Raw genomic sequence first — 14,041 nt, 5'->3', positions numbered from 1 at the left:
CAGGAACTGGCTGGCCCATCTCTATTGCTTTCAACATGCACTTAATAATCTCCCCGAGAAGGTCTCTGGGTGGGCGTACCCCATAGAAATGCTCTTTGGCATCAAAATATTTGTTCCGGACCTTGAGGGTCTAGACATGGCGGCGTCTGCAGCACCCTTTGACGTAGATGATCATTCTGCTGTATTACAGAACCTACAAAAGACTTATGACAGTCTTGCAAAGGAACATTTGCCCTCCACAACTGATGCTATGCTTCAGATTCCGGTATTTGGCTGGCTACCCCGAGTCGGTGACCTGGTCCGTGAGAAGGTGGAGAACAAGAAGGAGTTTGGCCCCTCATATTGTGCACCAGTTCCTGTGCTTGGAGTGCAGGTACAAGAACAGTCATTTTACCTTCACTTCCTGGTCGCAAGGATACCAGGTACATTTCCATTGACAATGTCAAACTACAACGAGTGGTCGATTCTTCTTAGTATGACACCAGCGGTCTCTTGTCCAGCGATGCTGAGAAATTCTGTTTTGGCTCCGGCGAATACCAACAGGCCAGACATTGCCATTGAGATGCATACAGTTACTAATCCTTTATTGAATCCACCGGCTGGTGATCCCGATGAAGATACTGAGTATACTTATCCCACAGCTGTGTCATTGCCTGGTGTGCAAAAAGTGAAGTTGACCAGTCACACTTTTCATTTGACACTGACTCTACAACATCAAAGTCCCCATCAGAAGTTTCTATTTTTGCTGTTTGGTTTAAAATACGTTTTTTGATACCTCCTTGGACTTACATTTCGCTGTTACTATTTTTGATTTCTTTATTCTGCTGGTGTACTGCTGGTGCTTTGCTTGCAACTACAAATCCAATAGAAATTGGATTTGTAGTTGTGTTTTTAAAGATCTACAATTAGGTTCCTTGATGGAACTTTGGCACCCCACTCCTCGTCCCACATCATAAAGAGGGACCAGACTTTTGTCAACATCACAGCTTGGCCTGTGTTAGATGGGATTGTATAGGATGTAAACAAATTTCAGATGCACAGCCCTACAGAGGTTATAAATGTCCCCAATGTACTTTGTGTTTCTATGGGGATGTTGTAAAACAAAACATATAATCTGACAATTGGGATGTACAAGCTGTAGAGGCTCTTTTTTCTGATTTGAAATATTATGCTGCTTTTGATGCTGAAGATTTGTACTTAGACTCAGCTAATTATGCAGACTTATTCTGCTACCAACACTATGGCAATCATTTTCTGCATAAAGCCAAAACATTTAGAAATGTGGTTAATTATACACAATGGGAACATTGTTTAGCTCCCATTGAAGACAGCTCGAGAACTCTTTTAAAAAAATGTTCTTATTTTACTGATTTTAATCAATCCAATACTGACACCTTTTATTTTAAGATGATTAAGAAGTGCTCTTCCAAAGTTAGACTCACCTACAGTAAATTACTATATTCTAGGTCCTTTATGAATCAATTAGCTATAGGGGACTATGAACTGTGGAAAGATACTTTTGATCCTAAATCTGTTTGGGGTTCTAAAAGCTGGCAAGTGCAGGGCACTGAATCTTTGCATCGTGCATGTCTCATCCAGAACCATATGTTGTTTTTTAACTCAACTATTTCACAAACCACTTGCTTTGGATTGGCTACGTCTAAAAAGTTAAATACTCCTTTCTTTCCTGATTTGGGAGAATACCCTACATGGAAAAATCACAAAGGTATGTCCATTGATGAATTGCAGTCCCTATTGACAAATTCCTCCTTTAATATTCCCAGCTTGGATCCTCAAGGTTGGTTGTTATGGCAAAAAAGTTCAGAGTCATGCCAGCATCTTTTTCTGGGTCTGGCCCCTGGGCCCTGGCAACACACAGGTTAGGGTGGATCCCTGTTTTAAAAACGCCCATTCTGTTACTACCTATTCAGTAGGAAAATTATGTCAGAACTGGCTTAAACATCCCACTTTAGCGTCAGTTAAACTACATTTGACTGAAGTTGATTTAAATGACTTTGTTAAAGGCCCTATAGAAGGCAGGTCAAAAAGATGGGTATATGCTATTTACAACGAAGTTTGAAACTGTCTCAAATTGAAGCTGCTTCTATATTGAGAGCTATTGATCAAGCTAATTCAGAAAAAGTGCTTGCAGTTGTTGACAATAGCATAAATACTCTTTCTTCCTGAATTTATACATTAGATAATATTGTTTCATCTGTTGTTGATATTGTGCAGGATGAAGTGTCTGTTTTATATCATGGTCAAAATCAATTACGTTCCATTATAAAGCTTGCTTGGACTTTGCAAACTTAAAAATTTGGGAACGTTCCTTGGGACTGCATGAATATCTTTTCTCTATTTTTACCATTTAATTTGACTGACAAACAACAACATATGTCTATGAAGGATGCTGCATTTTCACTTTTGCATATCTAAAAATTGGAACCTTTACCTTTTTCTGTTGCAGAATCTAATTCAGCTGAAGGGCTCATTCATGGGTTGACTGCCTTTCCCCTTGTTTAAATTCAGTTCATGCATGAAACACTATGCCATAGGCAGATATGAACCTTTGGAAAGCCCCTATCTCCATGAAGTTTGGTCTCTGCCATTCACCTATAGATGCCTGAGGGAGGGTGACGAGGTTTATTTAAAAGGTGAAGAGTGCACTTCTCACCTGATCACTCACTGGTTTGCAAGAACATACAATTGCACAGCTCATGTAACACGCAAGCTCTGAACTTAGCCTGCATTTTAAGACGCAATCCAGTGCCAGCTATAACACCAGCTTTCGCATTGTTAGCAAACGGTAGCTATTTGCTTTTAAATAATGAAGATTGCTGCGGTATGCTGGCAGGGATTCCGTACATTTTGACCGTCTCCCAATGTGTAGTCTGCTGTAAGAATGAGCTTTTCCCGCCACCACATGGGAAGCTCGATGTGTCCATCTGGCCTTCCATTCTGACCTTGAAAGCAGAGTTCAGCAAGATGAGTCGAATAAGGACTCTATTGTCCCAGAAAGAAGTTGCCCTTACTTCTTTCCGTGAAACATTTGTCCTTCATGTGGCAAACACCCGCATCAAGATGCATGTCCTTTAAAACACTGATCTTCCCCTGCATTTTGGTGCTTTGATTCGCACTATATTCAATGCCTCGTCGACCACAAGCTTGGCACATTTTTTTAAAGTGGTAGGTTCTGGCCTTGTGACTTCATTCCAAACTATATTTGGTGTGATATCGGCATCTTTTGATTCTATTTTTTCCAGTATCTTCAGCGGTTTACCGTTAATTCTCGCCTTGGCCACCGGTGTACTGCTGGTGCTTTGCTTGCTAAAAAATGGCTGCACAGTCTGTGTCACAAGACAACCTGCCTCGGCTGCTCCAGCTTCGCAACCAAATGCTTGAATACTATGGAACGCTACCTCTAGCCAACTTGATTGTAGCATATGGACTATCTTTCCGGTTTTTGTACTTTACATGCATGCAGCCTGTTTTCCATTGTCTGGATTGCTGTTTTGAGTGGGCTTTGGATTTGTGTCCCTGCAATACAGTGTCTCCTAACCTGGATTATGATCAACTAATGAGTCCCTTAGTGGCTCATGAGTTGGAATGTTCTGGAATCGGGATTATGGCCTGTGCAGCAGTGCATGGAGTCCTAGGGAATTGGAATATATGTGCGGCTGCACATGACTTCCTGGCACGCAGTTATATCGAAGAACACCCGAGTTGTCCTCTGATGGTGCTATAGGCTCTGGCCATCGAAGAACATGTATGTTCCTTCACGTTATTGAATTGGATGGCTGAAATGTTTTCTAATGATAACAAGGACTTCCTCTTGGAGGCAGTTGCAACGTACTGTGCCTATACGCTGATGGATTGAATTGGCATTTATCCAGATTCAACGCGTACTGTAATCAACAATTTTTTTACTATTTTTTATTTATTTCTATGATGGGCCTTATACTGATCCTTTTTGGTTTTTTTGCATTTTTTTACTTACTACTTTGGAATTTTTACTTCAAATTATCCAGTTTGGCAAATTTTGAACTTGGTTCTGTATCAATCGAACTTGAACTCTGCATTCCTAAATTGCCCCCCTTCTTGTTCATGTTCTGATCAGGGGAGGGTGTAGTGTGGACAGGGCCTTGATTGCACACATTGCTATGTTAGCATTAGCTTATTAGAAGTTAAACGTTATTTTGCCACTTTGCAGCTTTTGCGCACGACACCACATGTAACTGTTGTTGTAAGTTAAACTGCTTGTTTTTTCCTCGAATGAGAAGTGAACGGCTTGTTTTTAACATCCCTAGACGTACATCGCAACCTTAGTCTGTACACTGTGTACAGAAGCCTTCAAGGTCACCATAACAATATATGCTGTTATTCAGGTTGATCGGCCCACGCTGTAAACACAACATGAACACAGCTGCAGCGAACTGAAATTCTAGTGCCTTTAATATTGCACTGCATGCATGATTAAGGCACTTGGAGAAAATCCTTTTCCAGAGAGAGAGAGAGCTTTACTGATCCTGTGATGAGTTTCACATCTGCTGATCTTGGAGGTATGGGGTTCCCCATTCAGGCCTAAGAGACCTTCTATTATTATTATAAAACCTAGTTCCTAGCAGGGGAGGGTGGTTCACAAGGCACTATAGGACCTGTTCTACTATCATTATAATATGATTTCCTTCTTTGTATTTTATGGAATTGTAACAATGCTGATCGTATTATTTTTAATCATGTGCCTTCTTATGTTAGCAAAAATACTGCTTCTTAGAGCACGTCGTTAAAATAAACATTTTAAACTTTTCTGTGTCTCTAATTACTCATGTTGTGGACTGGTATGAGAATAAAAACAAAAGAGTGTTCTTGATTCCCACCATTCCTGAGAGTAACCTAAGTCGCATGTTCTGGGTTGTCTAATCATTGGTAGCCTCGCTTTAGGATGAAGAGCTAATAAAACACTGATGCTAGTCAGTTAGGGTTTTTTGGTACTCAGGTGACTTTTCTGGTACACCACAATTTACTGAGGTCCTGGGTTCCTGTGCACAGTTCTGTGTATGAGCAGAATTAACCGCAACAAGACCACACGTCAACGTTGAAGAAGGCAGCAGTTTCTGCACACAATTACTGTGTCGTTGCTCATCCTGCGTCTTTCTCGTCTTGACTCTTTCCTCCATCACCATAAATTCCTTTTTCACTATTTCACTTCACCAAGTTCTTTTTAGTCACAGCACTATCTCTTTGATATTGTTGTCCTAGCTTTCTCTTCCTACCTCTTTCTTGTCTTATCTCTTTCTACCACCTTATACTTCTTATCTCACAATTTCACTCCATCGTGTTCTTTTTAGTCACTGCACTCACTCTTTGTTTTTTTGTTCTATCTTTCTCTTCCTACCTCTTTCAGTCTTTTCTGCATTTCTCAATTTTTTTCTGGTCCAAAGTCTAATTAAAAAAAAAAAGTCCTGGTACCACAATTTAGTCTCGAGGCCCTGCAACAACGGCACACCACCCACGGCGCAGACAAGAAATAAACGCAGTTTCAATTAGCCTTCAAATCTTTCTTAGACATGCATTGACCATCTCAGTGGTATTGTGGAACTGCTTTTTCGGAGATGTTGTTCTGAGCAGGTTAAGTGGAAAAAGGGCACCCCGTTTTTAAGCAGATCACACAAAGGAAAAATCAAACCATTTATCGTTTAAGCCACACTTTATTTTCAGTTTAAACCGATTGTTCGCCTTTTACCACACATTTTACCATCAAGGCCACATAATCTATATTTCTTGGATACATCAATTTAATCACACAACTATTTCAGGAGTTTAATTGTGAATCAAACATCCAGTTTAAACAATGCATTTTATTATTACTGTCAGTTGTCGCCTTAGTTTTCATTAATGTCCCAGATAAATTTGATTGGCACATCTTTCATCTTTTCTTGAAATATTTTGTCAAACTTTTCGTTTTGAGCCACAGTCATGAAGTTTTTCCAATCTCCAACAGTGCCTGTTGAGAGAAAGAGCAGAGTGGGATTTTCAGGGTTTGCGAGAACTCTGTTGAGAGACATTGATGAATGCTCCTGAACGAAGAACATTTCTTGAAGGTTACCACTGAGCCACATTGTCATTGAATGTACTACAATCAACAGTGACCTTTACTTACACCTTTTGATCTGTAGAACAATATGAAGTAAAACATTGAGCTCGCCGATTGACAATGATAAATTCAGAGTAACGCTGTAGATGAGCCACTACTTTGGTAGTAGTGCCTATACAAATATTCTAAACAAATTCATACCAACTGGCAAACATTCCAGTAGCAGCCTACCACATCCCATCTTTCTTATGAATGGAATTTATCATAACATGCATTGTGACGTGTTGGTTTATAGATATTTGTGGCTTTTGATGAATAATACTTGATGTGACAGGCATGTCCATAGGCAAATAACTGTTTTGTTGCTGGGTAATACCTCACATTTAGACCATCATCAGCTCTGTGATTGCTATTCATATGTTCGTTGTTTGCTAGGGATTATTTAACTGTTTTGTTGCTGGGTAATATCCTCGTATTTACACCATCATCAGCTCTGCGATTGCTGTTCATATGTTCATTGTTTGTTAGGGATTATTTTGCATGACAATGTAGTAAAATACGACTAGATGTACAGCAGAGATGACAAACGGAATTATCCCCAGCCAACTCAATGGAAATATATTTTTCTACCGCAGAAGGATGAAAAGCTAGGCGTGCCTACTATGATAGATATCTGCGTCCTTCAGACCTTTCGTAGATGCTCTGTCAGTCAGATACAATTTATTACAAATCAAGGGAGTATATTCACAAGAACGCTTGATAACTACCGCAAGAGTAGCATAATGCAACTTTCAACAACACCGCCTATGGCGGGAAAATAACCCTGTATCAACAAAGAATTCACAACGCAGCGGTAGCATGCGATAGACACCAGATAACGAGGCAAATGTCTGTGGGAAAATCAACACCACGGTGCAAAAATGTGATACGCAAACGCAGAAAAACATGCAATAAGGCCAACCTCGGTACAAAAAGTAGCAAAAATCAGCCACAGGCCTGCAAATGCCACGCGTCTGGCATAACAGTGCACTGTAAAAATCACAGAAAAAATACACCTGAAACAAGCCAAAGCACGTAGCAACATGGTGCACCCTGACCCAGCGCAGAGCCCAACTCAAACCCCACAACCCCCACAGACTACCAGCAAGGAACAATGGGGTCGGGGAAGGCCAAGGAGAAGAGGGAGAAGAAGACAGGGTGCAGATCGCAGGAAAACAAGACCAGCGTCAACGAGGTGACAGAACACTACCAATAACTGACCCATTATCAGACCACCTGGATTGCAGTCGGAGTGCCCAGGAGGACAATAGGCACCAGCATGACGTGACTACCCAAACCAGGCACAACCCACTGCCAACAGAAAGGCAGCAATGGTAACAGGATGTGGCAGTCCAGTGCCACCGGAGGAGCTGGAGGAAACCCAGGCCACAGTAATCAGTGTGGAGACGGTGCAAGACGTAGGGAGTAAAGACACAGCTCGAGAGGACCTGACACAACATCAACAGGGAGTGCAACGAACAGGAACTGGAGGACGGGGGGGAGATGGGCACAATGGCATACATGCCCAGTGAGGCGTGGCACAGTGCACACCCACAAACACCCAGGATCATATCCCAGATCCCCTTGGCACACACACATAGCATGAACAGCACACCAACATTGATGACAACGTGGAACAACACACATACCCAACACTGCAGAACAGAGGACACAACTGGCTCCTGCACATGCACAGAAACACGCCTAGTACATCTGACAGAACCGGAAACTATGAAATGGAAATGTACGCGTACAACCTAACATCCATCATGTAGTCCAAATGTACACTGTCCCGCAGAAGAACCCAGCACCCCCAAACAGTCACAATGTTTATTGCCATACAGTCTGCATGCAAACCAGCACAATGCGCCAACATATATGTCAACACAAAGTCAACTCGCACCTCCCCTCCACATCGCAGAGGGACACGCAACACCTTCAGCAGAGCACAGAATACAACACATCAGTGATGCCGGAGACGACTGCCACACTGTTGACACTGACACCCTACAACAGCCCATGGATATCTCATTCAACCCCCCACCAGGACCCGGGCAGCCAAGCTACTCAGGGGGGAACACTGAGCCTGCAACAGACCATACAGCAGGAAGCTCCCGCAACCACAGCTGACTTCACTCACCCACACATGGCACCCCAATGCCATGTGTCAGCTCGCCAAAAGGAGGTGGCCCAACAGGTGTGGGTGGGGGCCGAACCCATGGAATGTGAACCAGGATACATACGTAGGGGTCTATCACCCTTCAGAGCCCACCCACACCCCACTAAGGAGACCCACACTGCCATTTAGACACAAGCAGATGCACATTCACAGAACAGAACCACGCCCAGGGGCACTCAAATAGCAGTCACTCTCCATGTTGACTTTGCGTATGATGGCCCTGGCCACTCCCCTTAAAAAATGAGTGGGTGACGGCAAAGCTATATGTTCAAACTCCAACCCGCTGCCTGCGGTGACATGTCTGCATCCGATGTAAACAGCACAATGTAATGTTGTTTGGCCCAGGGCCCACATGCATACAAGAAGACAGGGGCACATGCAGATATCATGTTGAACTGGCTACGGGCACATGTGCCCGGACCCTTGATTGGCAGGGCCACATGTACAGTGACGCCTGTGCTGGATGTATGTCGGGTGAGTGTAAGCCATTCCGCACAGAACGTCTGGTGCTGGCACCCACTTGTACATTGGACACCAGTGCAACGGAAACAGAAAACACATGCGTTACAGAGTCAACTGCTGAGAAATATGGAGTGAGCCAGAGAAAGTCCAGAGGACAGCCAACATGCAAATAGATGGGTCCGTGAGTTGCAGTGCACTGGGGTTGGGACAATAGAGATGAGCGCGCTCATGTGAAGAAAGTCTCGGATTGTGTTCCTTCGATATATTCCTGTTGCAGATGCAGGGAGGTGTGTTAGACCTGCATCATCTTCCCCTTCAACGTCTCAGGGCCCCCAGACTGTTTGAGGTGACATAGCTGCGCAACCGCTCCACAGCACAAAACACAATCAGCAACGGACAATGGCCTGCATTGCACTGATTCACTGGCACTTGGAGTGCTGAGCAGGGTATCAGGCTGATGATGGCATCACCGACAGGTCTGAGCAACTCCCTAAGTCTGCCAGGACTACCGTTTCAACTTTAGCAGATGACGGTTGGAGGTGGTCCTTGCGGTGGTGGTGTGTGCCTCCTGTGGTGATGCGAGGTCTGGGCCGTCTGGACTCATTTTGGTGTGTGAACCCTGGTGGGACGCATTTGGGCCCGGAGGCTGTGTACAGCACAAGGCCACCGAGAAATGGCATTGATGACCCCAAGGCCTACATCTCAGGGGCATTCGAATGTCTCCAGAAAAGGGGTCCTGGACCACACCAGCACAGAGTTAATGGCTCCGAATGCACTGCGGCCAGCAAAGGCACCCAGCCACGGGATGGTGACTTGCGGTACAGTCAGAAGGGCCATGCGACCTGAGCGGCTCACCATCAATGTCTCAGGTGTATGTTGCAAAGTGTTTCAGGGGGCAGTGGAAGGTGTCCTCCAGGGCATGACGCCAAAAGGTTTGATTTTATCCGGAAGTAGCAAATGGAGGAGTGGAATACAACAGCCTCATGCCACCTCCAATTCGGTATCAGCTACATGAGGATGAAAACTGCCCCTTAGTCCATAGACTCAGATGCAACCAAAGTTTGACCAGAGAGTGTCCATGAATGTCAGGGAACAGACTTAGTGGCACCGGGGCTGAGAGGGGATGCAGTCTGCTATAATGCGGGTACACTGATATGAACTCCACCTTTGCAGAATCATGACTCTGTGACCTACTGGACCACAGTGTAGTCTGGAGGCGGCGGTCAGCGTGGGCCATTCACCGAGTGTCACTGGCATAGGTTGGTGGCCCCACCGGCCTGCGTAGTTCAGGTTCAGTAGCACCACGTGTTCGGTCACCTCTGTGACTGTGACCCGGCTTTCGTCCAGACTGAGATGCATTTTCCTATTACCCCTCTCTGTGCGACCACTGGTGTGGACTCTGCCATTCGTGATTCTAGACTAGGTGTTGGATGTGAGACCTCATACACGTGTCGCCGGCTGGTGTTGAACAGGGTTTGTGGCAGCACGTGCCGCCGGCTATCGTTGAACAGCGTTTGTGACAGCACGTGTCGCCGGCTGGCGCTGAACAGGGTTTGTGGCAGCACGTGTCGCCGGCTAGCGTTGAACAGGGTTTGTAGCAGCACGTGTCACCGGCTGACGTTGAACAGGGTTTGTGGCAGCACGTGTCGCCGGCTGGCTTTGAACAGGGTTTGTGGCAGCACATGTCGCTGGCTGGCGATGAACAGGGTTAGTGGCACCATATGTCTCTCTATGCCGGAATGATCGGGGGGTCTGGTGCTGTGACCGCTGGCCCAGATTTGGGGTCACTGCCATTCAGGAGCCAGGACACAGTTTCACATATAGGACTAGGGGTGGGCAGAATTTGTGTAATCGCATTAGGCAAATCCCAGCGAAACGGTAAAAATCTCCACGGACATGCAGAAATTCAGCGAACACGCAGAATTGGTTGTTCGCGATGCTTTTTTCCTGTTAGCAATTGCTGTTTGCGTGCTCGGGGGAAATATCGAACAAACATGCATTTTGAGAACGCAACCAAGCAAAACATCTCGCGACGTCATGGAGTGCTGAATTTTGGGCAATTTCCTGTTCTCCGCAGAATGCAAAATTACCCAAATTCTGCAAATTCCGTGAGCGGAACGGAAGTTAGCGCCCAGGCCTATATGTGACCCACTGGGACGCAGAGGAAGCCGGTAGAATATGTCAAAGAGAAAGGAGTAATGTGGGCCAGCTTCGGGGGACAAGCGATGGTCTGAGAGGCTGGCAGGGTCAAGGGCCTTGGGTTTGGAGCTTACACAGGCACGTGGTGGGCCCTCAATGACACATGACAGTGTCGGCTGGTGATCAGTGTGGCCTGGCTGCGCAGGGTCGGGCCTGACGAGTTTGTGGTCCAGCGGACTGGAGTATGGCAGGTGCACAGGATCGCAGGCAACTCCGCTTATGTGGACGGCATCGGCCTTATGGCTGGGTGGGAGGTGCTGCCCTGGCAGAGACGTTGGCCTTTCTGGAAGATGACCACGCCCAGGGCTACATGCTTTTTATTGACACCCCTACGCTGGCCTGGTGTACGCCCGGTCATCCCACTCTGCTCACGCTTACGGGGGCGTAGCAGGCAACATTTCAGTGAGAACCCCCACTGGCTGGGGTGACATGGTTGCGTCCACTGTCCACCACACTCCATACACCAGAGATGCATGTCGCCGTGGATATCAGTGTGTTCTGCATACTGCAGTCTGTCCAGCACATCGCCGCCACTCTTAGCATTGTGTACTTTCCCAATCATGGTTCTACTGCATCCTTCACACATGCCTGGTTGCCACCTCTCCCCACATTTGGCTATTGTGTGGCTGCGGTGCCATGCCGTTGATAGGTCATGTTCACGGCTTGCCCAGGTTACCATTATAAGTTGTTCTGTTGTGTTGGTAGGTGGGCATGGTATTCTGGATGTTGGTTGTGAATTTGTGATGTGTGCATTGCCAGAGTTGTGTATTGCATGGTTGTGGAGTTTAGGTGAGTGGGGTGTTTATTCTGAACTTGCCAAGGGGCTGTGCATTTCCCTTGGTGCCATCTTGGGAATGCTGGTTGCTGTGGGACTGTGGAAGGGTGAATGGATCATGCACACTGGCTGTGTATTTTGAGGCGACATTGGTGAAGGTCCCACGGTGTTCTGATGTTGCCTGCACCTTGATGTGTGACGTGTGCTTCCTGTTGCACCCATTGTGTGCTGTGTCACTAGGGGGCAAAAGTGGGACATGTGTGCAGTGGATTGCCCCCAACACATGCATGCATCCGGATTTGGCGTATGGTCCTTGCTTGGTCTCCAGCGGTTTCTGTGCATTATTTTGGACGTATGGGGACTTGGGTGCCAGGGTGATGGGGATGTCCAGGACAGGTTTGGGGGACTTGGATGTGGCTGGCTGTGAGACTCCACCAACTCTGGCGGGTGTTGGTTGGGGTGTGCCAGGGACCAACAGGTGCAGCACAGACAGCAGCTTGGTGTGGGGAGGGATGTTGGTTATCCGCTGTGTTGGTGCTGTTGGCCTGTTAGGCGATGATGGCCAGTATGCGTAGGATGGTTGTCCCTTTCTGCCTGTAGTGGACATTGAAATTGTCAGATGTTGGGCCTGTGAGGCAGGTGCGTTACCTGGGGGGCTGCTGTCTTTATCTGCGCTGCCTCTGTGGTGGTTCGGAGGGGTGTGTGCCGGGTGGGTGTTGTGACTCTCTTGGGTGTCCGGGCTGCATGATGAGTGGCTCCATGGCATCTGTTGCCCTTCCGATGACGCCCTGGGCTGAGCTCCCTTTTGTGGTGCAGGTTGCCGTTCGACTTTACACCAGGTCAGAGCAGGTGTTAATTTCCTGCTGCTAACGTGCCTTATCGCGTGTTTTATGTTCTTATTGCCGATCTGGCTGGTTGTTATGAATGTTGAGGTGTCGTGTTTTTGCAGCTTCTTGCACGGGAACGCCTACTCCGCATCTCATTAGCGATAGTTGCGGGGCTTCTCTGTGGTGATGTTTTTTGCGGCTGCTATTGTGGGAAACTGGTGCTGTGGGCTGTTAGCATCATCTTGTGAATGGGGAGGTGAATTTATCACAACTTTGGCTTTGATATTGTGCCGTTAATTCGGCAACGGAATCTTGTGAATATGCCCCAAGGTTTCTCTGTATGGATTGTAGTATGAAGTCATACAGCTTCTATTGTGAAATTATCCCTAAGAAATACTTGCTTTACCTAGTTATTGATGTTATATAAATCGACTAGAGTTCTGCCACTATATCACTAGTTTATTCATCAAAATACATGTCATCAATCGTTTCAGTTCCACTAATTGGCTAAGGGTATACTATGGTCAATATCTAATTGTGCTATCACTATATTAGAAAAGGCAATGATCAGAATGGATTTCAAAATATCACCCCTTTGTTTTCAGTACCAATAAACTCAATATGCTTGTTTTTACATTTTGAGTCACAATAGCCTGCACTTGGTCGAATGGTATGTGCTGAAAGAATGCAATACATGTTTTGTGCTGTTAGCAGTATTATGTTGTGATCATGTATTTCTTTGGCTAAAGAATAAAATGCTCCCACCCGTATTTCAGCCAAGTCATTCTTTTTCAGCTTTTAAATGGCAGTGTTATTATTGTTGAAACTAAAATAAATATTGCCGCAGCTAAATAGCAAAAAAAATTGGCCTGAGGCACACACATACAGCAAACATGCAAGACATACCCTGTGATTCTGTAGCAAGTATGGTACTAAGATGTAGTTTGAGCATTATGCAGACTCCCTGATTTACCTAGAAAATGTGTCTTTGCTGGGTTAAAATGTAGGATGGCAACTTTCGCAGGGAGATTTATGTGTAATCATATATCGTAAATATCGTAAACTATACACTTGTGATTAGTAGCTGGTTACTCACCAGTTTACTAGCAGTTCAAAAAAGTGCACTCCATGGGGTGTAGACTGGCCACTAAACAAGAATAAAATCATTTGATTTGCCAAGGAGAAAAAGTAAATGAATTATTAGATGCTTGTTACACTATACACTACGATAGTTGTCGTCACAATCAATGTGTGTGCATTCTTTTTAAAGGTATACACCAGATATTTTCAATTTTTAAAAGCCACTACTACAGTATCATGGCATTATAGCCTTCAAATAAACTCAACTTTGTTTGTTATTTGAATAGTTGCAAAATCACAGAGGCGATTGAGTGAAGGGAAATGGTTTTATTCCAATAAGCTAATCAGCAATGAAAGCCACCATCCATAATACAGCTATCTAGTAA

At 45.2% G+C, this 14,041-nt stretch overlaps 1 protein-coding gene across 3 annotated transcripts in view; it reads right to left on the bottom strand.

Annotated features, from left to right (window-relative positions):
* Positions 1-5,688: 5,688 nt before the first annotated feature.
* The window catches only part of LOC147707975 (amine sulfotransferase-like), an 830,947-nt gene continuing 822,594 nt past the window's right edge, over positions 5,689-14,041 (bottom strand). For 2 of the 3 annotated variants that reach the window (XM_086926786.1, XM_086926785.1), the window contains exon 7: positions 5,689-6,004. In XM_086926786.1, coding sequence (XP_086782912.1) covers positions 5,883-6,004 — 122 coding nt within the window. In that variant the 3' untranslated portion in view covers positions 5,689-5,882. Of the gene's footprint in view, positions 6,005-13,671; positions 13,723-14,041 lie in introns of all 3 variants that reach the window. The other variant, XM_086926787.1, reaches the window with a different exon arrangement.

Source organism: Lissotriton vulgaris, chromosome 6 (genome assembly GCF_964263255.1).
Source record: "Lissotriton vulgaris chromosome 6, aLisVul1.2, whole genome shotgun sequence".
Taxonomy (NCBI): Eukaryota; Metazoa; Chordata; class Amphibia; order Caudata; family Salamandridae; genus Lissotriton; species Lissotriton vulgaris.
Note: the sequence above shows the minus strand (reverse complement) of the source record. Positions and strands in the feature narration are given on the sequence as shown.